The sequence below is a fragment of the Cladophialophora psammophila genome (genome assembly GCF_000585535.1).
Source record: "Cladophialophora psammophila CBS 110553 chromosome Unknown aczJe-supercont1.14, whole genome shotgun sequence".
In the NCBI taxonomy this organism is placed as follows: Eukaryota; Fungi; Ascomycota; class Eurotiomycetes; order Chaetothyriales; family Herpotrichiellaceae; genus Cladophialophora; species Cladophialophora psammophila.
In genome coordinates this window covers 565,806-589,450 of record NW_006912935.1, presented here as the reverse complement: position 1 = coordinate 589,450, position 23,645 = coordinate 565,806, and the positions used below count along the sequence as shown (strand labels likewise).

Below are 23,645 nucleotides of genomic sequence, written 5' to 3'. Positions count from 1 at the left end.
ATGGTTACATCTATGCAAATCTATGGCGCTAGCGTGGGACTAGTCACCACTAGGCAGAGGTTATTTGGGTTAGAACGTGGTTGACCAATGATAACATGCCATACAATTTTAGGCATCAATCCCCCTCCAGTGCCTCAGACTCTATTCTGCCACTGGCAGCCGAAGTCCTCATCATCTCAACACATTTAATCTGATGCTGCCCCTTCCCCGAGCTTGCGATTCACAACCACTCTTCCTGCTTTTTTGATCGTCCTCCCATCTTTGGGTCCTGAGACTGTTCATGCTCGAAGGCAAACTCGCCTCCGGCTTTGAAGACCCCTCAAGACTGAGGTTGCAACGCGCTCTATGTGATCCAGCACGGCCAAGTCACGATTGATTCCCCTGACATATACTCGTGCCTAGAGGAGTGCACTCGTCCAACGCATCTTCCACTCCGGTTCAAATGCGATGTGAGGCGCGTGCGCCAGCTCAGTGAGAATGTCAGACCGATCACTAGCCTCACGGGCTCATAGTGCTGCGACGCTTGGTTCTATCCCTTCAGAAGTCCTGCAGCAGATCTTCTATTTCAGCACAAGCCCGAGCTTCTTTCAACTTATTCAAGTTAACCGCAAATTCTTTTCGTTGGCATCGCAAAGTCGAGAGGTCATCCTCCATCATCTCCGCCATGTTCCCGGTATAAAGCTAGGTCTGGAGGACCATTCCATCTCCACCAGTGATCTCTTCCTTATCTTCCGTCAACGCGCGGCTTCGCATCTCTATGGCGTCAACTTCACCGCGGATTGTCGGAGCTGGGGACTCTCCCACCGTAGCGTGGGTTCCATAGATTCCCGAGCTTCATGCCTCGGCGTTGAAAGCGAGTGGGGGAACAACGTGTGTCTAGTCCTGAAAAACAGTCTTCGAATCCGACTGAACTGGCACAATGACCTACCTGGTGAAAGCATTGAGTCGCCCTACGCTGACGGTCGTGCGAAGATCGTCCAGGTTGTACAGAAGAGCCATTACATCACTGTGTTGTATGCCTGGTCGCCACCTGAAGAAGATCCCGCCAATGATACGTCCCATCCCGAGCCGACGATGGTCAGGGCCTCCGTGAAAGAGGTTCTCGAAGACAGCAAAGGCAGACATTTGTTTCCTCGATATGGCTGGCCTTCATCGTCCAAGCAGAATAGTCAATCCAAAGCCTCCTCCTCCCTGCCTCGTATCCGCTACCACATCCTCCATTACGACATGTTCAGGAGCGACCGGCCAATCTTCTTCCCCATCCCAACACACAAGTCCATACATAACAATCTCCTAGTTCCCGTCCATCTAGCGGTCCACAACCGTCTCCAGTGCGCCATTCTGTGGGACCTCCCAGATGCAATGACCCCGACGATGGATACTACAGTCTGTCTCTACACGACCGACCACCTCCCGCGGTATGAGCAAGGCGAATACAGTGTCTGGGTTCTCTACCCCTTTGACCGGCCAACCCCGATTTATCGATCAGGGTCAGGCGACCGATTCGATTTGGCGCGGGAGAATTCAAACGACGACATTGATGGAACTGGAACCACCTACACTGTCACCTGCGTGCGTGAAAAATTTAACCGCAGCGGCTACGATGTTGGGCAGGATCTGCGTCTTTTGAATTTTCCTCTGCGACCGCGCAGTGTCGCTTTTTTTAAAGACGGCCGGCGTCTATCACTTTATGCCCCCGGATCGACCGTGCCATTTACGACGTTGTTGGCCAACGAGACAATCCGCAACCGAGCTTTCAGTCCCATGCTGTCTCCTGTGGGCTACCCGTCGCACGGCGATTCATTACATATGAGGCGAATGGAAGATCTGCGTAGGCGCATCCGTCGGACAAACCACACTTCCATCTACGGCAACCACTTCACTCTCGGTCTGCCATTCTTCAACACACATGAGACTGTCGCCCGCCCAGACAACCCGGAACTGGACATCACTCTGCCCGAGGTGGAATGTTTGACACACATGCTCTGCGTTGGCACGGCGAAGATCCCAACGCTTCGAATCCACACCGCGGGCGGTGTCGTTACTGAGACCGGTCCACAGGTGCTCACGATTGTGCAAATCCGCAAGCGCGTACTCTATGATCTCTGTCCACATATCAGACAAAGAGATGATTTGCCCACCTTGCCCCGACCACCGCGAGAGCACCGGAGAAGACGACACCTGAATATCCATCTACATCCCAACGCTGAAGCCATGCCCGACGTCATTATTGCCCCTGAAGTCGGAGACGATGACGACGACATCGGCAATAATATCGACAACGAGTCCGAACCAGACGTCGACATGCTCTCCGATACAGACGTCGACGACACAGATGCCGAGGCCTTGGAGGGGACGGATCTGCGCGTCGTGGCAAGATTGTGGGGATGGGCACCTCATTGCTCGACACTAACGGGACAAGACACTATAAGCATATCGTCCAGAGGAGAGAGGATCGCGGTTGCGCAATGGGATCGGGTGCTTGTTTATGCCTTGAACCCGGGGGAGCTCTGCGACGAGGCGTGGGACGAGGGCAATGAGAGTGACGACGCCATCAGTGAAGGGGACAGTAGTTCGGAGAGCGGCAGCGACAGCGAGAACGAGGACGACGGCGGTGGCAGCGTGATGAGTGGAGTGGAAGACGTAGTCAATGGGGCCGAGAACCAGGACCCCGGGAATGGCAATGGAAACGACAACCCCAACGACGGAGCTCAACATCCTCTCGCACCTTCAGACCATTCACCGGCCATTTCGAATCCTGGCACGGTCCCTTCGCCTGTAGAACCACCGAAACCAGCTGAATCTGTCGCTTCAAGCACATCCACGTCGCTCTCAGGCTTATTTTGCTTTTATCCGCACGTGAAGGACAGCTTCCTTGGTGGAGGGGTGGTTGAGCTCCGTCCGATCGTGTTGAAGATGGATGGTGGAGCGGTCGTACGGAAGATGAGCTGGGCGTTAGGGAGGCCCGTCCGAGTTGACGAGGATCGCACCAACGACACAGGAGAAATGTACCACAGGGGCGAAGAGACGAAAGGAGTGGCAGCTGAAAAGGGCGGCACGGTGAAAGAGAAGGAAAAGGAAGAGGACGCTGGGGCTTTAGCGAGCAACAATACAGCACGGCTAACTCCCCTGCGGGAAGATACTGAAGGTGGGCGCAATGACAATACTAGGGCGTCAGCGGATGTTAGAAGGTCCAACCCCCCCGATCAACCTCAGGCGTCCGAACTACTACAATCCCAGGACCAATCATCACCAAAGTCAGATTTGCAGACTGAAACCCTTTCAAAGAATACCTACATCAAGGTCCAAGAAGAGGGATCGGGCTTTCTCCCTAGTGAAATACCACCATCACCGTTTTCGGATGCCAGATTGACCGGACAGATCAAACATATTGCTCATCCTCCTGACCATCACAGTTCTCCCAGCAAAGTTTTCCTTGGTCCTCCTCCTGAGCTAAGACCTCCAAGTCCAGCTGACGTAGACTTAATCAAAGGCAAAGAAGCCGAGTCGATGGAGGCATCAGCTGGGGAAGTCAGGAAGCGGTCTCAAGATATGACAACAGATCACGAACAGGCAGGGCCCTCGGCCGCAGAGCTGTCTGAATCGGTAGCCTCCGAATCGACGCCACCATACAAGCGCAAAAGGGAGCCGCGGAAGAGGGTGGCCGAGAATGAGCTAATCGTATTGACTGATAGAGGGTTGCAAATCTGGGATCTCAGTGTCTGGGGGAAAGGCAGGCGATTGCGTTGTGAGCTTCCTGGAGATGATATTCTGCTTTAGCTGCTGCAGGATTATTTGAGCATCGCTCAGGCGAATATGGTTCCTCCTAACCCGAAAGGCCGAAAGGATGAAATCGCTTTGCTTGGTGAGTTCCGTAACAATGAAATGGGGAAGGTTCTCGGGTAATGTGTCGACGGAAAACGGGAAGTGACATTGTTGCTTTCGCCGGGTGCAACTCGCTCAAAGCCGATTTGAGGCGGTTTGGATTGGTCCAGCATATTCCTCGCAGTCAACACAAGAAGTTGCCAAAGAGTTGTCGGAGTATCATGTTCCCATATATTCGCTTTGGCCGGTCCGGAGTAACAGTCCCGAGTAACAATACCAGTGCTGCGAAGGTGGAGGATGCTTTGCCAAAAGTGTTCATTTCTCTCCCCCTCCTCCACTAGTCATCATAAGCATGGTGGCTATCAAAAACACCCACCAGTACTTCTGGAAGAAGCTCTTCTCTTGTTGTTCTTCCTGCGCCATCTCCCTGCCCTCGGCATCGACCTGAGGAGGTTTCCTAGTTACTAAATCAGGGGAGGGGCCGGCGCTGGAGGTGATGAGATTGACTTTAATAGGCTCGTGCAGAGCTGCTGCTTTCGCCGCTTCTTCTCTCGCTTTCTTTGTATTAGGAACTGGAGGCCGGGGTGGTATTGGCCTTCCCTTTGCCTTGGCTCTCGCGACTTTCTTCCTGTAGCGTTCTTCTTCTGTGGACAATGGGGGTAATGAAAGGCCGGAAACCGAAGCAGAGAAGACCGAGCCATCATCTGGAGATATCCAGAGGTCAATTTTCTGGTGAGCATCATCGCCGAACGTGTCGAGAGTTGTTATTGTAGAACTGCCATTCGGCAAAAGAATTCGGAGCAACTTCGAGGCGGTGGGTTCGGGAGTGGTAGACTTGAGCGAGTCGAGAGACGGGGGAGTCCATGAGGACAGAGCGTGCTTGGAGGTTTTTGGGTCGTAAAAGATGGTGACGAGCGGTTTGACTGAGGCAGAGCCGATCAATTCATACGAAAGAGTGACAGACTTGGGCAGCTTGGAAGCTGCCGCATCACTTGCAGCCAGGACGGTGCAGGTACAAACGGCCAGCAGCACCAGTAGGAAGCTGCGAAAGGCCATCTTTGGCAGTTACAGCACAACAGGATCCTTTGCGGCGATGACAGGGAATTTATCTTTCTTCACATTCATTTCACTTTTCTCTTCGGTCCTGACCATCACCAACCCGCATCCCATTGCCGTCGTTTATTGCAAAGGGCAACTCAGCCGAATACGAAGCGACACGAGGCAGTTCAAATTCAACACGAAATTTACTGCTTGTTTGCCTCTTTACTCTTCAGTGAGTCAAGATGTAGTCGCCATGGACTTCCTCCAGGGCCTTTCTGGACCGGGAGGTTCTGACTTCTTTTCCTTAGATCTCTCAGACTCTGACGACATGGCGTCAGGCAACGGCAAGGCTGGGACGACCAGCGACAAAGACAAGCTTCATCCTGAAGTCGTCAAGAACCTCGAGCTCCATCAGGGTTTCATGCGTCAAGCAATTGATGTCGCCGAAGAAGCTCTCAAGGGAGGTGAAACGCCGGTCGCGTGTGTTCTCGTCCACGAGGGCAAAGTCGTTGCTCGAGGCATGAATGACACCAACCGATCTCTCAACGGCACTCGACATGCCGAGTTCCTTGCCATTACACAGTTTCTCTCCAAGATGCCAGCGAGCAAACTTAAGGAGACCGATCTCTACGTCACCGTTGAGCCATGCATCATGTGTGCTTCGGCCTTGAGACAATATGGCATTCGCTGCGTCTACTTCGGATGTGGGAACGATCGATTTGGCGGGAATGGAAGCGTGCTTCCGGTTCATTATGACAAGGGTCTTGAGGAGGGCTATCCAAGCTATGGAGGACTATTCCGGAAAGAAGCCATTATGTTGCTGCGTCGATTTTACATTCAGGAAAACGAGAATGCACCGAACCCTCGAGCCAAAGGCAATCGAGAACTGAAGCCGGTGGTCTAGATGATGTGGAACGCGTGGCCATCGACACGGCTATCTATCTCCACGAGAAGGCCGCATTGTTTGGACAGAGGATGGGTAACCGGCAGTGTGGTCTGCGGGTCATGAACAAGTGGCGGGCGGGCAATAGTTCTTCCTGGCGTTGATAGCCACTGGGCCGGCCTCTATTTTGTATCACATATTTGACTGAAGGGAATCGCCGGACATGGCTCTCGATGATGAGAAAGGAAGTCGAATTCAGAAAGGATTCCTTGCCACGACTGAACCATTCTGTCACCAACGTAGGACAACCATTCACATACCAACCTTTTTTTAAATGCGACATGCTCGAGAACTGTCATTACTGTGCTGTAGTTTTCTACCTCATTATGGACCTAGTCACGCGGGAAATATGCGTGTATTATAATAGCCAGGACTGAAGAGATTTCGTTGTGACATGGTGAATTGATTGCAGTCAAGAGATGTCGGGGAGGGACTCGAGCGCTTTGTGTCACTGATGTGTACCGAGTGCATGCTGCTTAGTCACGCGGAGTGTCTGGCTGCGCTGTTGGCACGTCCAATAACCAAAACAATCGCTGCGCTAGCAACTTTTTTCGGAGACCACACACACTGCTCGCCTCACTGCCTCTCACCACTGCCTCACGGCGAAACTGCCTTGGTCTTGTCCACGCCGTCCTCACAAAGGCCTCATCTTCCTACTTGTGATTCCATCTTTCCTACCAAACATACACGATATCCAATCTCTCTGCTTTGACTTACTCCTCGAATCTCTTTGCATTTGTGTGCCAGTTCGAGTTCCCCGTCGCGTCGACGACCGAGTCAAAGATGTCTGGCACTCGTGCTCGAAAGCCTGCAGCCACAAAGGCAACCAAAAACGTAACAGAGAAAGCAAAACAAGTCAAGAAGGTGGAGCCACAAGAGGCCAACGCGAGCAAGAAATCAACTGCCCCTTTGAAGGCATCGCTCAAAGCTGCCGCCAAAGTCCCTGAAGCACCTGCGAAGAAGACAAGCAAGAGGAAGGCCGAAACAGAGATCGAACATGAACCTCAAACCAATGGCGTCAAGAGAACGAAAGTCGTTCCTGCGCCCGTTTCGCCCGTCGCCGAGCCCGAATACCCCAAGCGAAAACCTGCCGCTGTAGAAAAGCCAGCAGCAGCTAAAAAGACCAAGACAACAAAGGCAGATATCAATCACCGTCCGACTGAGAAACTGAATGTCTATGTGTTTGGAGAAGGCTCTTCTGGGGAACTCGGTCTTGGAAGCGCCAAGGGCCAGACAGAGGTCAAGAGACCGCGTTACAATCCGAATCTCAGTCCGGATAGCATCGGAGTGGTGGCCTTGTCAGTCGGTGGGATGCACACTGCCGCTCTGACCCATGACAACAAGATTCTGACCTGGGGCGTCAACGACCAGGGCGCTCTAGGTCGAGACACTGCCTGGGAAGGGGGTCTCCGTGATATCGATGAAGATGCTAGTGACTCTGATTCAGATAGTGGTTCGGAGACAGCCGTCAACCCCAAAGAATCCACTCCGGGCGAGGTAGACCTCTCGGGCGTTCTAGCAGATGTTGTCTTCACCCAAGTCGCCTGCACCGACAGTGCCACTTTCGCTCTCACGTCTCAGGGCGACGTTTACGGATGGGGGACATTTCGCTCGAATGAAGGCATTTTTGGCTTCGACCCCACCACGCTGATACAGCTTCGACCAAAACTCATCAAGGGCCTTAGTAAAATCACCCAGCTTGCAACTGGTGCTAATCATGTCTTGGCCCTACAGAACAATGGCGCGGTCTTCTGCTGGGGTTCAGGGCAACAGAATCAACTGGGCCGAAGGATACTGGAGCGGAGAGCTACAAACAGTTTGATACCGATGGCCATTGGCACACTCAAGAAGATCGAATACGTTGGGGCTGGCGCATACAATTCCTTCGCTGTGAAGTCGAATGGTGACGTTTATTCCTGGGGCCTCAACAATTTCGGTCAAACCGGCATTCCCAAAGATTTCGACGAGGCCGGTAATAGCAAAGGCAACGATGTGCATATGCCTATTGTTGTCGAGATGCTGCGCGGCAAATTTGGCAAAGTTACATGTATTCAAGGCGGGTCTCATCATACGGTGGCAGTCACCGATAAATACGAACTACTGGTCTGGGGGCGGATTGATGGAAATCAGTCGGGTTTGAAAGTCAAGGACCTTCCAGAAGATGACGTTGTGCGCGATTCGGCTGGCCACCCACGAATTTTGGTCGTGCCAACCCAAATTCCCGATATTGAGGCTCTCATGGCCGCAGCTGGGTCTGACCATTCCATCGCCATTGACAAGAATGGCAAGGCGTATTCGTGGGGGTTCAGTACAACATACCAAACAGGCCAGGGCACTTCGGACGATGTGGAACTTGCGACTCTAATCGACAATACGGCTGTCAGAGATAAAAAACTCGTTTGGGCTGGTGCAGGCGGTCAGTTCAGCGTGATTGCGGGACTTCCGACGCCCTTGGTTAATGGTGTCAACGGACATGCTACATGATTGCAGGAAGATGTCGGCTCGGGAGACATCACAGGGTGAAAATGAGGCCATTCGCAAAACTTCGGTTTATCACGGCGTCTTGAGCAAAAAGTTTTGCGAAATTCAAATGGTGCGACAAGCAAAAACACAAAATTTCTCACCAAATTTCTCTTGTGGGGAGTCTTCTGTATTACAACATCGGGATCATACCCTTTGTACAACAATAATCTTCAAGCCCGGTGGTTTGGAAGCGGGTTTTATCATGCTAGGCCCAAGTGAGACGTGAGAGCATGTCTTTGGATGGTGAGACCGAATGAGTCGGTATGGTTGGAGAGGATCACCCTTCAGGTCTTGATGGGCACGGGTATAATGCGGATGGGTTCTTTGATGGGCATTGTATTTCTATGGGCGCACAATTGGTCGGTCTGGTCAAAGCATTTTCAAGGCCTGGGGAGAGTCGATAACAGGATAGAGATCAAAGGCTGACCTTCAGTTCCAATTTCCTCCTTCTCCCACTTTTCTCTCTGTCTTATTACCCCTTCTACTTCCGTCGTCCAGGTCCCCCTTCATCTGTCCCTCGGCAATCTCGTCCGATCAAAGGCCGATCCGCTCGGTTTCTGGTCCCAGGGCTTAACCGACGAGCACGACCGAAATGCCCAGCAGCCACCTACCTAATGGCCTGCCCCTCGCGTTCCTTTGATGCTTTTCGCTCCTCCACCTCGCAGTCCCCTCATCTCACTGTGATGGCATCTGCTATTGACACAGGAAGAGAGGGAGAACGCTACCGCTTGTGCCCCCTCACCATTTTCCCCTCCCCTTTTTGCGCCTGATGATGTGCCGAGCTTTAGGGAATGATGCGCGGGTTTCTCGGGCAGTTACCGTGCGAACAGAGGCAACGAAAGGAGAGGGAAGGGAAAAAAAAACAGAGAGGGCGTGCGTGCGTCTATGGATCACTTTTTCTCCAATTCCCCATGGCCTTTTCGGTTCACACTCACATATATGTACTGTGTATGTAAAGTTTGAGAAGGACAACTAAGAAAGGAACTTCATCACTTGTCTATTATCCTGGTAAACCGAAAAGAGCTTCACGATCACCACAACCACCAACGGCATCATCTTGCATCAAAAGACGTTTGAAAACGTCTTTATCACATATTCTGTGCACTGTCTAAGGGTAAAAGAAAGAGAGTTACAAAAAGAAAGAAAAAGATCCCCCCTCCCCCCCAAAAAACCAAAAAAAAACAAAAACAAAAAAACATGAATGCACCACCCGTTCCTTTCTCCTCGCTCCCGCTCGACAAGTCCAACGCGGCGGCGCGACTCAATGCTTGGGGCGCGCACGGCGAGACGGATGAGCTGGGCTTCCTGAACCGCCAGACGCCGTTGAGCGTGAGGGTGGCGGCGCTAGAGATCCAGACGGGCGTGCGCGTGTCGCTGGACGCTCCGTTGGACTTCCAGGGCCAGAAGCCGCTGTTCGGGAGACAGGTGTTTGTCAAGGACGTGTACCAGAAGAAGCCGCGAATCGTGCACGACGACACGTGGTCGTTCAACACGCAGAGCTCGACGCAGTGGGACGGGCTGCGCCACTTCGGGTACCAGCAGGCCGGACTGTTCTACAACGACACAACGGTCGAGGACATCGCGGGGACGTCGAACAAGGGCGCCAAAAACCCAAACATCCTGGGCATCCACAAGGCGGTCGAGCGCGGCGGCATCATGGGCCGCGGCATTCTTGTGGATTTCCGGCGCTGGCTCGAGGAAGGGCCCGGGAAGGACATCGTCAAGCCGGGCGAGTTTAAGCAGTTCGAGACGTCGGCCATCAAGTTCGAGTGGATCCTCGAGACCCTCAAGTGGCAGAACAACACGACGCCGCGCTTCGGCGACATCCTGATCGTGCGCTCCGGCTTCTTCAAGTCATACTACTCGATGATGTCCACGCCCGAGGGCCAGGCCGAGATCCAGCGCCTGACATCCATGTCGCCTCCCGGGCTGGGGGGTGTCGAGCAGTCCGACGAGGTCCTCAACTGGATCTGGGACAACTTCTCCGCCGTCGCCAGCGACCACCCTTCCTTCGAGCGCTGGCCCTCCCCCTTCCACTGGAGCATGCACGAGGTCCTCCTTGCCGGCTGGGGCTGCAACATCGGCGAATTGTTGGATCTCGAGGCCCTCAGCAAGGAGTGCGCCAAGCAGAACCGCTGGAGCTTCTTCGTCGCCAGCGTCCCCTGCTATGTGCCCGGCGGGGTCGCCAGTCCGGTCAACGGTGTTGCTATTTTTTGAAAAGCTGTACCTCATAGCGATGGACGGCGCCAAGTGGGGTGGACGGGACGAGGAGGCTCTGCTAGGGCAGGTGACAAGATTCTGGATGAATAAGCTCGGCAATGGAGGAGTGGGTATGCAGATGGGTCAAGAGAGTTGACTGCGAGGCGGGACCAAGACCTCGGCCAGAGCAAGCAGCTAGCGAAGATCCCGTGAGGAGGAGGGAGAGGGAAGGAGAGAAAGACTGAGCGTCAGGGGCACTTGATGAGATCAATGAAACCTGGAGTACGAGACAGTGATGTGATCAGTGGCGCGTAGATAGTTCGCCAGATCTATATTGACTCGAATTACGGATGATGTTGATGAGTACGGATAATACATGAAGCCGACTGACAATAGTAAATACTTCAGCCGGCGACAAGAAAAGACCGAGCAGACAGTCGCCCAACCATATTACATATGGGACTGGAAAACTTGCAATTTGGCCGTCGCTGCAGATTTTCAATCTCGATAATCATAAACTTGACAAAGCCCACCTTTGCAATCGAAAAGTTTGCTCCACAACATGTTCCCAGTCCAACAGAGATACAAAAACAAAGACGTTAACCGATCGTCGGTTGAGGCTTCCTGTCGTGGTTATACATCATATGCTAATTGACAGCTTAGTATGCTGCTGTCAAACGCTGCGTGGCAGCTTCAAACGCAGTTTGCAAAATTGGTGGCCGAATCCAGTAGCGTTGACCTCCATCCTGGAGGTTTGGGGATGACCACACTGTTGAAGTTCACACTGAGTTCCTCCTTTCCAACCATTCCATCAACATCCGGTGCTTGTGATCCTCATAGTTCTGAGCACAAGTTGCTGGCTTGGTGTACCTTCTCCAATAGGTTTTCGCCGGACGCTCAAACTGCATCCCAAAGGTGGATGGTGATTGACCATGGTATAAATCTGCCTGTGGCGTCATAGGACACTGTGGAGGCTCAGTTTCAGGAGGGGAGAGGTAGCCCTCAACTTTTGCCTCGTTGGCAGCAGGCCCAGGACGAGTGGCATGAGGGCCATATAGGCGGTGGCGAAGTTCCCTCCAGGGCGGGAATGGGGGAAAGTGAGACTTGGGGCCTGGAGAGTTGGTATGAGAGCGTGCTGGGCTGAGCGGACAAAACGGACTGTGTATCCTGGGGGACGTAGTCTCAGTCTCTTTTCCGGATGCTGGTTCTGTTTCGGTTTGAGTGCCCTCTGAGACCAGAGCAGTGATGGTAGCCGCTGTGGTGGCTGTGGAGGTCATAGTGGGTTTGACCTCGTGGGCGACGGGAGAAACATCAGGCTCTGACTCTCCCGGTGTCTTGTCAGCGATCTCTTCGTCGTCTTCTTTGTCTGCGAGCGGATGACAGTCTGGCGCAGTAACAATTACGGGGATTTCAACCATTTTTGGTATATCTGGGGGTTGGTTGCATCGTATCTTTTTTCCAAACTCCGATCGTCGACGCCAGCAGCTGGGTTAATAATTTTATATGTCTGGAGATGAGCAAACATGATTGGAGAGAGACATTTTTGCACGGCTACTTTTTGCCGCCAGGGAAGTAGCTGGACAGTAGTGGATGGCAACGGGAATGAATACGCATCCACTTCACGAGATGAATGCTCGGTGTGCCACAGGGCAGAAACTGGCTGCGTATGGCCATTGGACGGGCCGTGTGCCACAACCCACCAAGGGACACATCACTTGATTGCTGAGTGCTGTCGGAGGTTCCAGGCATCCGAAGAAGCTTCTATGAATGAGGCCACCATATTGTGCAGTGGGAGGTCTAAGCTGGTGAAGTGGGCGTGGGCCACTTGAGGGGAAAACACTCACACCATCAGCATTTTTTTTCCGATAGGCCACAATCCAGGCTGCCAGGGCGATGTGAAGTTTAAGCGTCAGATGATTGCAAGAAAGCGCGGAGACGATGCCAATCCCTCGGATTCAGATGTTGAGGTGAAAATGTGAGCTGGAGAGGCGCAAATCCGGGGTATCGATGGTTCCAGGCGAAATTGGTGCAAAATCCTGGGATATCATATGCACGATATGGCGCCATTGACGAAAGCAGGGGGGGAGACTGGCATAGTCGAGAAAAGACAAGTCATGGTCGGAAGTCTGTTTCGAGATGCGGCCATTTCATCACGCAGCACAAACGATACCTACCCGTACTTGTTGGTTGTTACCATGCATGGTGTCGAGGCAGAAGACGCAACAGTCGGGTGATGGGTGGCGATACCGTGATGATGGTCGATTGGAATTTCGGGGGGTGGACAGAGCAACACAGACAAACTCGGATGGGATTCGATGGCCGAGAGAAATAACGGACGGAACAGACAAACAAGAGGTGAGCATCTCCAGCGCGCGATAATGGAAAAGGGAAAGGCTGCTCAGGCCCAGGCTTCAAGCCCCCGTCGAGGACTGGCATCACACCACCCTCTATGAATTTCTCCGTATACGGCGGTTTCCGGTAGCCTGAGCACGACAACCCGAAACACCTCGTCAGCCAGTTGCTGGTCTGAGCAGTATCTGTGTCGTGGATGGCTCACTTCTGGATGCTACAGAGACATATTCAGCCCTTATCGAGGGAGATTCCGAACATAAAAATGGCTAGAAGCACGCTGCCCATCATTGAGACCATATCACAATCGACTCCATTGTCTATTGCATCGTTGATCAAACACCAAACCCCCCAAACCGCCGCAAACACCACCAACAAAGCTCAACCCTGATTTCAAGATGATGTCCCACACAGCATCGGTATGTGAAACCTCCGAGACGGCCAATTAGCTTCCTTCTGATGGGGGATTCAACGGCTGACCCCTTTCTTTGCAGAGTACTGTCACTGAACACCGAGAAACGGCCCCGGTGCCTGCTGAGGTCAATAACACGGCCTATGTGCCCAACTACAATGAGACCGACTACAGCGATTTCCTGTACCTGGCACCGTCTTTGTCGTCAGAGTTCCTCCCCCTGGAACCCACAGACAACAAGGCTGCTCGCACTATGGTCAAGAAGTCCAAAGTCCGGCCTGCCGAGACATTTAACACTGGCACCACACCTCCGCCTGCCACCCCGGCCGACGAGAAGTCGTACGCAAAGGCGACATTCCCGCTGTCAGGGGGCCAATCGCCGGCCGCAGACGAGATGGCAAAGGCCGCCGAGAGACGGGAGCGGAGACCCAGCTTTGTCGAGGTCACGCCCGTCAAGGTCCACCATGAGCACGACAAGCACCACAAAGACGCCCACGGCCACCACCACCCACAGAGAAGGCGGTCCTCGCATGAGTCGGGGCCGATGAGCTGGTGGCCCGAGAACGAGACCTTGGCCCAGCATGAGTGGGTAGAGCAGAACGAGGAAGAGGATGTCATTGAGGACGACGTCTGGAGTGATGCATTTTACGAGTAATAATGCCTTGTTCCTTTTCACCATCCTCATCTCCCCCCCCCTTCGCCACCTCTCCGAAAGCTCCCCCAGCAGCTCGGTGTATAGAGGCTTATTTGTTGTTAATTGTTTTTGCCGTTCCAAAAGGTTGGCGCCAGATCTGCTTGATTTGGGCGAAAGAGCAGGATTGAAGACTACCTAGGACCAGGCGGGCTGGCTGGCTGGCTGGCTTACCAAGGGGAAGGGCGGGGCGGACTCTCCATGTAATAACTGTATGTACAACAACTATCAGGGCTTTAACGTCTTCTCAAATATTGAATGAAGGAAAATGAATATCCACGACACGACCCGTTCTACCTCTCGCCACTGCGAACTGTCCACATCCCTCAATTTAAAAAAAAAAAAAAAAAAAAAAAGGACAAAACTGCGAATTCAACCCGGCGACACTACATATCATACACACATAGGGCACATGGATCACTCGGCGGGAAAATATATGCCACGGGAAGGGGGATTTGTGCATGCAAGGGCCTGCGAGGACGGAGTACGAGACGTGAAAGTGCTCCATAATGGAATCGTCAATCGTGAATCGTCCATTGGGTTCAAGGGATGAAGAGGAAGAGCAAAGACAAAATTTGGGGATGAAAATTGGAATCAATATACATTACGTAACTTGGCGTCTCTCCTCTCCTGTGCTCTCCTCTTCTCTTCTCGAGGGAAGGGAATCAGGGGAGGCCTCAGCTCGCTGTTTCGCTTGTCGTGGAACTATCATGAATACGGACTACCAATACACAAATGTTCTTCCTTGCGTTTCTTGTCTCATCTCTTACACAAATACAAACACACACACACACTTTCTCCGAGACAGAAGGGAATCCAAATCCAGCAGTCTTGCAATCCACTTTTCAGTCTGCACCGGGGTGGTCAGGGTCAACGTCGTCGTACTCCCCAAACTCGCCGCAGAGCACAGATGCAATCCTCCAGTCCATCTCAGGAATTACGTCGATCACCTCGCTCGGACGACGACGAGGGCGCTGGTGGCTCCGGCTCCGGCTCTCATCCCCCAGACCCCGGTTCTTCTTCCGACCTTTGATTCAGCTGTTGCATGGGATCGGGGCGATCTTGATGGGCACGTGGATGTGTCGCGCCTCGCCGTGCTCCATGACCTTGGGCACCACGATCCTTAGCAGACCGGCGTCGAGCTTGGCGTGCGTGCTGTCGCGGTCCACGTCGACGGGGAAGTTGTACGCCCGGATCATCTCGCCGACCGGCCGCTCGTGCACCGTTAAGTGAGGTTCATGTTTCTTGGGGGCATGCTCTTCCGCCGACGTAGCAGCAGCAGCAGGAGCAGCAGGAGCAGCAGGAGCAGCAGGAGCGGCGGCTGTGGCTGTGGGCGCGGCTTCCGCCTCGGGAGCGGGGGCTTCTTGGCTAGCTGGCGGCGCGCCGTTTTCAGCCGTCGTTTCTGCAGTAGCTGGAACTGGAGCAGCGACTACTGGAGGTGGGCCAGGCTCCTCTACCAACTCTTCTTCTGGAATATCGGGACGATGCGTCTTGCTCGTCAACAGTAACGTACGGTCTGATGTCCAACGCAGACGAAGTTCGCTATGCTCCTTGACTCCTGGGAGCTCGACTTCAATGTAGAAGTTGGTCACGGTTTCGCGCACATCGGTCTTTGGTTGATGGACGTCCTCGTCTTTGTCGTGGAATTTCGAGTACGCTTTGTGTGCCATATACGGAATTGGTATGTGGTGCAGGTGGTGACCAGGTTCTGGGTAGGTATGGGAGATGTGGGTTGTTGGATATGGATCAATATCGGACGTGATGTAAAACCAGCCCGCCATTTTGTTCGCTGTGACTTGATCAAGTTTTGTCGATTCGACTTGGATTGATGTCTTCAAAGATGAAGTTTGGGTTTAAATTTGACCTTGGTTGCAATCTTTTCTCCCCAGAATTTCGAGGCCGAGCCCGTGTATATGTTTTCCAATTTGCACCGCTCCCCCAAAATGCAGGCACGTCATGTGCCCGTCGCTGAGCAATCCCATGTTGTATGCCAATGTTTCTGGTCAATGCCTGGAGCGTCGAGAAGACTCACCTCATGATCATGGAAGTGTTGCAGATGCAGAATCATGCGATCTAGCGATGAGGGAAGATGGCTGTAACTCATTGGAGGACGTTGCGTGAGAAAGTTTGCGATATTGTGGTGTGATGTCGCACAGCCATGTCTCGGCAGCAGCCTACAAGTAAGCAAATATCCAACAGGCATAACCATCTAGAGGGCCTGGTGTGGACCTGGACAGAGAGTTGGCCTTTACCGAGTAGGCGAGCTAACGCGCAGGAAGGCTCCGCCCCTGGATTCTCGCGAAGATCTCGACCGCTGGCCCCGTCCCGCCTGAGGGCTAAAGGCCCCAACCAGTCCACCCAAAGAGACTTGCAGACGCCTAAACCTGCATTGAAAGCTCCTAGCTGTCTCATTGAGATCTGCACGGTCATACCACCCAGTTTATGCCTCAGCTCGATGCAGCCATGCAAAAGTCGAGAGCATGGGAAGAACAATGTCACCTACAAGCTCACCTTTATAAACAGGCCCTCAGCCTGCGCTCGGTTTCAGGTGTGTTGATTTCACCCGTCAGACCCCAAAGACATTTACAACCCAAGATCCGATCAGACATCTAGAGATTGGTATTTTGTTTCTCCCCCACAAGCAAAATGCTGCGAACCACAATCACCAGAAACTGCATGACCAGAATCCGAACTCCTCAGTTCTGTCAATCGTTTGCTACCACACGGCAAAGTTGGAGTGAAGGAGACACTGGAGCAGTACGGCCGGGCGGGATTGCTGTGAGGTAGGCCACTGCCACTGCCACTGCCACTGCCACTGCCGATTCATGCCGAAGTGCCCCCTTAGCTGACTCGGAAATTTGCTAGTGATCCATTCAATCGCCGGGAACAAGTCTTGGAGAACATGTATTTCAAGCAGCACGAAATGGAAAAGTGAGTGGCCGCCCTTAGTTTGTCCTTGTCTGTGGATTTGAATCTCACAACCGCGTGTACAGTATTCAGAAAATGAAAGAAAAGCTCGCAGCTCAACGGAAACATTTAGACGAAGTCGAGAGCCATCTGAATGATATGGAGGCAGCCGCAATCCAAGCTGCACAAGCAAAGGCAGCCGCAGACAATAAGTTGTAATGGGTAACCCCACAGGGTTCGGCGTTGAGGAGCTTTTGGATTTAAAAAATCAAGGAGGTCACTGGAAGGCCGGCCGATCAGGCCCTAGAGTCTTCGACAATGCGACATTTGGCATAGCATAGCGTCTGTAATCGTACTTGTTGGATCAATGGATACCACATTTGCATCAATTGTCTCTTGCAACCATCCCTACCAGATCATCTTGAATAATGCCCACCTGTGTCATGGCGGCTGCAAATATGACAAGCAAGGAGAGTTCTGAAAGTGACCCCAGTGTTGGATGGACTGGAACAGGCGTAGAAGCCATCGCTAAGGTGCACAAAGCAAGCCAACGGCCATGCCGAGAGCAGCGATACGTAGCAGGTGGTGTAACAAGTAAGTGGTTGCATGAGGATCCAACGTCACCAACGTGGAGGGGATGAAGCGTGCACAACGTGGTCTGTAAACCAACCTCTGCGCTTCTTGCAGAGCTGAGAATCACACCATGATTGTCCGATACACAGCAGCGTAATTCGGTCCCAAGGAAGCCGCGCCAATTTTTTCGAGGACCGTATGTGCTGTTCTTTCATCCTGTTGGGCAGCTGGTCAGTCGACAAAAAGTTTAGGCATTCCATGACCCGAGTCCATTCGTACGGCTGGATCTCGTCTGCACCACACTCGTCATGTCCATGGCCAGAACCTTGAAACACAAGAACTGAGATGGGACTCGTCCACAGTCATGCCCAAAACACCCAGATCATAAGGGTCCAATTAGGTGATCCCATGAGCCGATCGCAGCCGTTTTCGATGAGCATCACGCCACGATCTGTTGGTAGGTCGGATCGATGGCGTGCCTGTCGGTTGAGGAGGCGATGGCTGAATATATCATATCTGACGCTGTACCTCCGTCTCTCGTAGTCCAGCAGAAACCAAAGACTCAGAACAAGAGTACCATCAGGTTTAACAGTGGAAATTTCACCACCGAACACCCACAACACCAAGAACATGGCTAGCAAAGCAAACGGCAACGGCAACGGCAACGGCAACGGCGACGTCGAAAACCTCTACCATATCGTCTTCAGCATCTCGAACATCCAAAAAGACCCCAACCTCACAATCGAGAAGCTGCGGGTCTGCGGTACCTACACAGACCTGCCTACAGCCAAAGCGGAGGCCCACAAGACCCTCTTCGAGGCGGGCTATGAACGAGAATGGTTTACCGAATACGACACCAACGAGAAAGACTTTGATGAACACCACATCAAGAGGAAAACGGGTCTGTGTGTCTTTGCAAAGTCATCGGACGGCACCACCTTCCGTGTGAGCGTAGCAACAACGCCGAACTTGCAAGGCTTCGCCAGCGACCCCGAAGATCACAAAGTCCACGGTGATATTTACCACGTGGTGCAAACCATTGTCCTATATGATGAAGACGACAGTGGCGAAGCTAGAGAAACAATTGTGGAAGGCTCATTCAAGAAGTATGAAGACGCCCGGAAATACGCCAGCACAGTCCTCCTGGCACCCGAGGATGGCGTGACAAAGGAATCATTTGCAGAGTACGACGAGGCCGGGCCAACAGAGAAGGATTGCGGATACGGCGAAAACGTGGTGGTACATGCGGTGGGCGGCAATGGCGAGAACCTGTTGATCAGTGTCTTGAAGGATCAAGAGATGGAGTCGGTTAGACTGGCAGAGGCAGCGATGAGGATTCGCTCATTCAACTAAATGGGACATTTTGTTTACCAAGGTACAAACAAGGGTCGACGTCGACAACAAGGTTTCTGCGAAGTTTTGACAACTCTGTACAAAAATCGGAATTGAAATATTTTGAGCTCTAATCATCGAGAACCTGATTCGATTCTAGATTCGATATAGGAAAATGAGATTTCGGACCGATCAAGACTCTTGCATATGCAAGTACCGAAAAGAATTCCTTGTACTCGTTACAAGCAATCATGGTTGTCGGTGTTTTGTCCAAGGTAGCCGGAAGGGATCAGTCCTCCACCAATAACCCGAACCAGTTCGCCTGAAATGCCTTGGGCATCCTCGGAAACCCCGGAGATGGTGGTCCCCCGGAAGATCCCGCTAAAGGCTCTTTTGCTGAGGGTTCATAGGCCCATTAGACTCCCTAGTAGGCGGCTGGGGGGTTCCAATTGGGACCCAAGCTCACTGGGGTGGGGTGCTTAAGTGCCTAGAATCTGGGCGAGCCTCGTACCAGTGGCCTTGTAAAGTATCGTCAAGATCACACCACCACTCCCATCACCAGCACCGCTCTGTAATCGGTACCCATACTACCTAATGTGCCTGTTGCATGCCCTATTGACGCCTATTGACGCCCATTGTCGTCATCGATCTGTAGCGGGGACGCCTAGAATCATACAGACGCATCGTACCATCTGCTCGTCACTAAGGCGCATCACATGGCACTCCGCATGGCAAGACTGTTGTGTGACTTCGAGGGCTTCAGTCCTGCAAACCTCCAGTTCTCGGATTCCTGCGTTTCTCGATCCATCCATCACACACTTTCTTTCGGCGACCATGTTTCCTCGGACAACTATCTCATTATATCTCGTTGATGTACAACACCATTCCCTTCTATCCAGCTCGTCCAAAGCAACTACGAAACCAGATCTTGACTAGCGAGAAATATTTTACCTTTTGACATTTCGTTGATTTCACACCTGAACCAGCCGGAACACCATGTACATCCCCAGACAGCAATTTCTCACCGAGGCCGACATTTGGCCTCAGCATACCGAGAGCGTCCTCCAAGCGAATGACTCAGTCGTTTCCTACCCTGGAGTGCCCGCCGACTTCCAGCCTCCCTACAGAAACAATCCGGATATTCATAGTATCGCGGTCTTTATACAAATCACATGGATGCTATGGTTCGTGTTGATACTGTTGATGATGTGGTGAGTGGCATGAATATCAAATACCGGTAAGGCCTCGGCTGACGCAAAACAAGTCGCGCTCTTTACGACAGATTCGGCGGCGGCGAAGAGGAAAACTCGGACGCAGAATCAGAGATCTCCGAGGCAGGCTGGCGCATCGAGGACGCCAGCTTACCGGCTAGATCAGTGGCCTCGCAGCATCGGAAGAGGTTAAAAAAGCTGGAACAAGTTGCTCCCGCTCAATCGTTGCTACACTGGAGAGCCGAGAAATCAGAAGAACATGTTCAGACCTTTGCAACACTCTCTACGACCCTTAGTTGATATGTTACTTATTCCCCCTTCTGCCCACTCCGTTGACTGACGTTCCCAGCACTGCTATCTGTTTGGAATCCCTCGAAGAAACGGATATGATCCGCGAACTTCGGTGCGGTCACGTCTACCACGCCAATTGCCTCAGCCTTTGGGTTGAACGGGGCCATCACGACTGTCCTTTGTGCAAGTACGACATGCTGGGTTTGATGAAAAGCTTTCTGAAACCCCATCCTGATGAGGATCCCGCGGGCATCATTCCTGCTCAAGAAGCTGGACAACCCTCTGGGGAAGTGCGTTTCTTCCCTCCAAACCGAACGATTTTCGGCCATCGCTGACGAGCCTAGGTTCATACCCATCACGCCACTGACGTTGAAGAAGCTGCGGTTGAGACAAATGGCTGAGGCTGGAGACCATCACGACACACAAGTCAGACTCGTAAATTGAGGCGGCAGCACAACAGCCGCTGAGCAAGCTGGAAGAACAAAGATTGGTCTGCAGAAAATATTCAGGAGACTCCTGGCTCTCGTCCAATTGCAGACACTGATGACAATACCTTTGTTACGGTATTGTGGACCAGCCGACATGCCTTTCGAATGGCGTCTTTCCTCGGACGATTCTTTTAAGCGAATGGGGAAAGGCAAAACAAATCTGAGCCCGAGCTTTTTATCCGACGCTGCTGGGCTATGAGGGATGTGATCCATTTCCAGTATCAGCCGGACGAAGTAGATCCCCCTCTACGACTATTGTACAGCAAAACTGGCTGACCTTGACACGAGTGGGGAGAAATTCTCCACATACTTTCCGTGCGAGTGGTATGCCATCTGATTCGACACAGTTGAAAAGTCATGGGCGAGGCTGTGACGGGATTCAATGCAGACTTCTGACCAGGCCGGTATGAGCAAACCGACACCTCTGCCAGAAACAGGTACGTCGATTAGCAAAGGCGTCAAGGAGTGCGATTACGAAGACCAACAGAGAGCACACTTTGGGATCGAATACAACTTGCAGCAGTAGATCCTGCGTTTATGTTGGCGGGGGGTTGACGAAACCCATATTCACATCCCAGCACGGCTGGAAGTGGGCCGTGCATGCCATCGATGTCTGTCTGGACCTCCCTCATTCCAGGTGGTCGAGGAAGAATAGGATCATGCGGGCACGAGGGGCTTTGACACGGACCTAAAGTTTAAAAAACAAAAATTCAAGAAGCATCATTTGTAACTTCATCCACCATCCTTCTAAAGACTCGCTGCCTCTCGCACTGCTCCAAGAAGACCTTGTACTTGACGTCGAGCAGACGCTTTACGCTCTTGTCGTCAGAGGGCCTTACGACCTTGCCGGGCTTGCTCATCCTGTCCATGATGCTCCATAGATCCTCTGTCTTGCCAGTCGCGGGGTCTGCGCTGGCGGCTTTGGCGCCGAGCATGGCGGCGCCGTGGCAGACGGCAGCGTGGACGTAGCGGGGGATCAGGACGGGCATGTCGCAGGCGGTGGCGACCAGGGACATGAGGATGTCGTTTTGGCACTGGCTGCCGGACATGAAGATGGAGCTAATGCGGTGGCCCGCGCCGTTCATGGCCGCGATGATCTGCAGCGTCTGCAAGGCGATGAACTCCATCGTGCCGTAGTAGTACAGCGCGAGTCCGTCGAGGGACTTGTCGCTGGACAGCCCGACCACGGACCCAGACATGGTCGGGTCCGCGATCGGTGAGCGGTTGCCGAACAGGTCGCCGTAGAAGAAGAAGTGTCGGCCCAGGTAGCTCACGCTGGGAGCGCCGGCCTTCTCCTTCATGTCCTGCAGGTGCTGGTTCAGAAAGTCGTACACGTTGCTGTTGGTTGACTCGGCGCGCGACAGGGCCTGGTTGTACGCTGGGTGCGTCTCCAGCACGTGCTTGAGCAGCTCCCCCGTCGCCGACTGCCCGCCTTCGGCTATCCAGTAGTTCGGAATCACCGCGTCCCTGTACGGCCCCCACACGCCCGGCACGAACACGGGGTCCTTACTCATCACTAGGTGACAGGTCGACGTCCCCGCCACGGCGGCCAGGCGCGTAAAAGCTTGGGACTGGTCGTTCGCGGGGGCTTCTTGGGAGAGCTGGTCGGATGGGAGTTGGACCTTGGCGCCAACGGTGCCGATCCAGCCTGCGTACGCGTCGATGACGCCGCTGCCGACCGCGATGCCAGCGGGGAGGCCGAGCTCGGCGGCCGCGCGGGGGCATAGATGGCCGGCCAGTTCGCCCGCGGAGAGGTATTCGCCGTTCTGTTGACTCAGAGAAAGAGAAAGGCAAAGGTTAGCCTGATAGGTCCGAGGGAAAGACGAACAGGGGCAATTGAGAAAGTCAGTCGGACCCCCCATCCGGTGTCCAGGAGAGAAGAGCGTGTCAGGGATTGTAAAGAAACAGGCTCACCACCCCATTGACACCGCCCATTCGTTTGAAATTATCTTCAGCCAGATCTTCCAGGCCGATCTCCTTCAAAAAGTCCTCCTGCCACCCCTTGACACTTCCGTCCACCCCGACGGGCACATACCCCTGCTTGCACACGACGGAGCAAAAGCTCCTGTTCTCGTTGCCCGTGGCGATGTGCTCCAGCGCGTCGGTCAGATCGTAGAACTTACACCGGTCAAACAGCTGTTTGGGCATGTTGTTCTTCAGCCACAGGACCTTGGGAATCTCCATCTCAATGGACATGGTGCCGCCGACATATCTGAGCAAGTTGTGCTTGGTGGCGTTGATCTTCTTGGTTTCTTCGACCGGGCGGTGGTCCAGCCACAGAACGACGTTGTGGTCGTTTTGTGACGAGTCAAAGTTGGGCCCCGTGACGGAGACAGGCTCGTCTGTGTCATGCGTAAAGACGGCCAAGGAGCAGGTTGCGTCGAACCCGATACCCCGGATCGAGTGGGGGTCGATGTTGCCCTGGGTCATGGCACGGTGGACTGAGAGGCAGATGCAGCGCCAGATGTCGGTAGTGGATTGTTCCTATCCGTATCGTCAGAGAATGAGTCTGCTCTCATAGTCGGCGACTTACATAGTATCCCGTCTGAGGTTGCCAGAGGCCAATGTTCTCCGACGACAGGCCGACAATATCGCCGGCCTCGTTAATGATACAAGCCCGCGCACTTCCCGTGCCCACGTCGATGCCAATGTAATGGTTCATCTGGACGTGGACCTCGTTTCTAGCGTCCACCGAGCCTTGTCGCGTAGGCGTCCGAAGCCCACTATCAGGGCCCGGACGGAACGGTATTGGACCTGAAGAAGCCATGACGAGTACAAAAAGCGAGAAGAGCAAGAGCGAAGGAGGAAGAGGAAGAGAAAAGAGAGAAACCGACGACAAAAAAATGTGGGAAAATCACAA

At 53.1% G+C, this 23,645-nt stretch overlaps 12 protein-coding genes across 12 annotated transcripts; 8 read left to right on the top strand and 4 right to left on the bottom strand.

Moving 5' to 3' along the window:
• Nucleotides 1-477: 477 nt before the first annotated feature.
• On the top strand, nucleotides 478-3,780 carry A1O5_08764 (uncharacterized protein; the record flags this gene model as incomplete). Its single annotated transcript, XM_007749345.1, has 1 exon — nucleotides 478-3,780. The coding sequence occupies one exon, from the start codon at nucleotides 478-480 to the stop codon at nucleotides 3,778-3,780; it is 3,303 nt and encodes a 1,100-aa protein (XP_007747535.1).
• A 360-nt stretch (nucleotides 3,781-4,140) lies between these two features.
• A1O5_08763 (uncharacterized protein) lies at nucleotides 4,141-4,881 on the bottom strand (the record flags this gene model as incomplete). Its single annotated transcript, XM_007749344.1, has 1 exon — nucleotides 4,141-4,881. The coding sequence occupies one exon, from the start codon at nucleotides 4,879-4,881 to the stop codon at nucleotides 4,141-4,143; it is 741 nt and encodes a 246-aa protein (XP_007747534.1).
• A 238-nt stretch (nucleotides 4,882-5,119) lies between these two features.
• Nucleotides 5,120-5,770, top strand: A1O5_08762 (uncharacterized protein; the record flags this gene model as incomplete). The annotated part of the gene is made up of 1 exon (XM_007749343.1): nucleotides 5,120-5,770. One exon carries the CDS (start codon nucleotides 5,120-5,122, stop codon nucleotides 5,768-5,770), a length of 651 nt encoding a protein of 216 aa, XP_007747533.1.
• An 822-nt stretch (nucleotides 5,771-6,592) lies between these two features.
• Nucleotides 6,593-8,293, top strand: A1O5_08761 (uncharacterized protein; the record flags this gene model as incomplete). Its single annotated transcript, XM_007749342.1, has 1 exon — nucleotides 6,593-8,293. One exon carries the CDS (start codon nucleotides 6,593-6,595, stop codon nucleotides 8,291-8,293), a length of 1,701 nt encoding a protein of 566 aa, XP_007747532.1.
• Nucleotides 8,294-9,529: 1,236 nt separating this feature from the next.
• Nucleotides 9,530-10,549, top strand: A1O5_08760 (uncharacterized protein; the record flags this gene model as incomplete). Its single annotated transcript, XM_007749341.1, has 1 exon — nucleotides 9,530-10,549. The coding sequence occupies one exon, from the start codon at nucleotides 9,530-9,532 to the stop codon at nucleotides 10,547-10,549; it is 1,020 nt and encodes a 339-aa protein (XP_007747531.1).
• Nucleotides 10,550-11,310: 761 nt separating this feature from the next.
• A1O5_08759 (uncharacterized protein) lies at nucleotides 11,311-11,949 on the bottom strand (the record flags this gene model as incomplete). Its single annotated transcript, XM_007749340.1, has 1 exon — nucleotides 11,311-11,949. The coding sequence occupies one exon, from the start codon at nucleotides 11,947-11,949 to the stop codon at nucleotides 11,311-11,313; it is 639 nt and encodes a 212-aa protein (XP_007747530.1).
• A 1,332-nt stretch (nucleotides 11,950-13,281) lies between these two features.
• Nucleotides 13,282-13,947, top strand: A1O5_08758 (uncharacterized protein; the record flags this gene model as incomplete). Its single annotated transcript, XM_007749339.1, has 2 exons — nucleotides 13,282-13,299; nucleotides 13,375-13,947. The coding sequence occupies 2 exons, from the start codon at nucleotides 13,282-13,284 to the stop codon at nucleotides 13,945-13,947; spliced, it is 591 nt and encodes a 196-aa protein (XP_007747529.1).
• Nucleotides 13,948-15,017: 1,070 nt separating this feature from the next.
• On the bottom strand, nucleotides 15,018-15,764 carry A1O5_08757 (uncharacterized protein; the record flags this gene model as incomplete). Its single annotated transcript, XM_007749338.1, has 1 exon — nucleotides 15,018-15,764. The coding sequence occupies one exon, from the start codon at nucleotides 15,762-15,764 to the stop codon at nucleotides 15,018-15,020; it is 747 nt and encodes a 248-aa protein (XP_007747528.1).
• An 865-nt stretch (nucleotides 15,765-16,629) lies between these two features.
• On the top strand, nucleotides 16,630-17,103 carry A1O5_08756 (uncharacterized protein; the record flags this gene model as incomplete). Its single annotated transcript, XM_007749337.1, has 3 exons — nucleotides 16,630-16,766; nucleotides 16,849-16,914; nucleotides 16,977-17,103. Coding segments are annotated over 3 exons (330 nt in total), but the record flags the coding sequence as incomplete, so codon positions are not given.
• Nucleotides 17,104-18,093: 990 nt separating this feature from the next.
• Nucleotides 18,094-18,816, top strand: A1O5_08755 (uncharacterized protein; the record flags this gene model as incomplete). Its single annotated transcript, XM_007749336.1, has 1 exon — nucleotides 18,094-18,816. The coding sequence occupies one exon, from the start codon at nucleotides 18,094-18,096 to the stop codon at nucleotides 18,814-18,816; it is 723 nt and encodes a 240-aa protein (XP_007747526.1).
• A 975-nt stretch (nucleotides 18,817-19,791) lies between these two features.
• Nucleotides 19,792-20,306, top strand: A1O5_08754 (uncharacterized protein; the record flags this gene model as incomplete). Its single annotated transcript, XM_007749335.1, has 2 exons — nucleotides 19,792-20,006; nucleotides 20,060-20,306. 2 exons carry the CDS (start codon nucleotides 19,792-19,794, stop codon nucleotides 20,304-20,306), a joined length of 462 nt encoding a protein of 153 aa, XP_007747525.1.
• A 1,189-nt stretch (nucleotides 20,307-21,495) lies between these two features.
• Nucleotides 21,496-23,552, bottom strand: A1O5_08753 (uncharacterized protein; the record flags this gene model as incomplete). The annotated part of the gene is made up of 3 exons (XM_007749334.1): nucleotides 21,496-22,551; nucleotides 22,700-23,269; nucleotides 23,319-23,552. The coding sequence occupies 3 exons, from the start codon at nucleotides 23,550-23,552 to the stop codon at nucleotides 21,496-21,498; spliced, it is 1,860 nt and encodes a 619-aa protein (XP_007747524.1).
• Nucleotides 23,553-23,645: the final 93 nt, after the last annotated feature.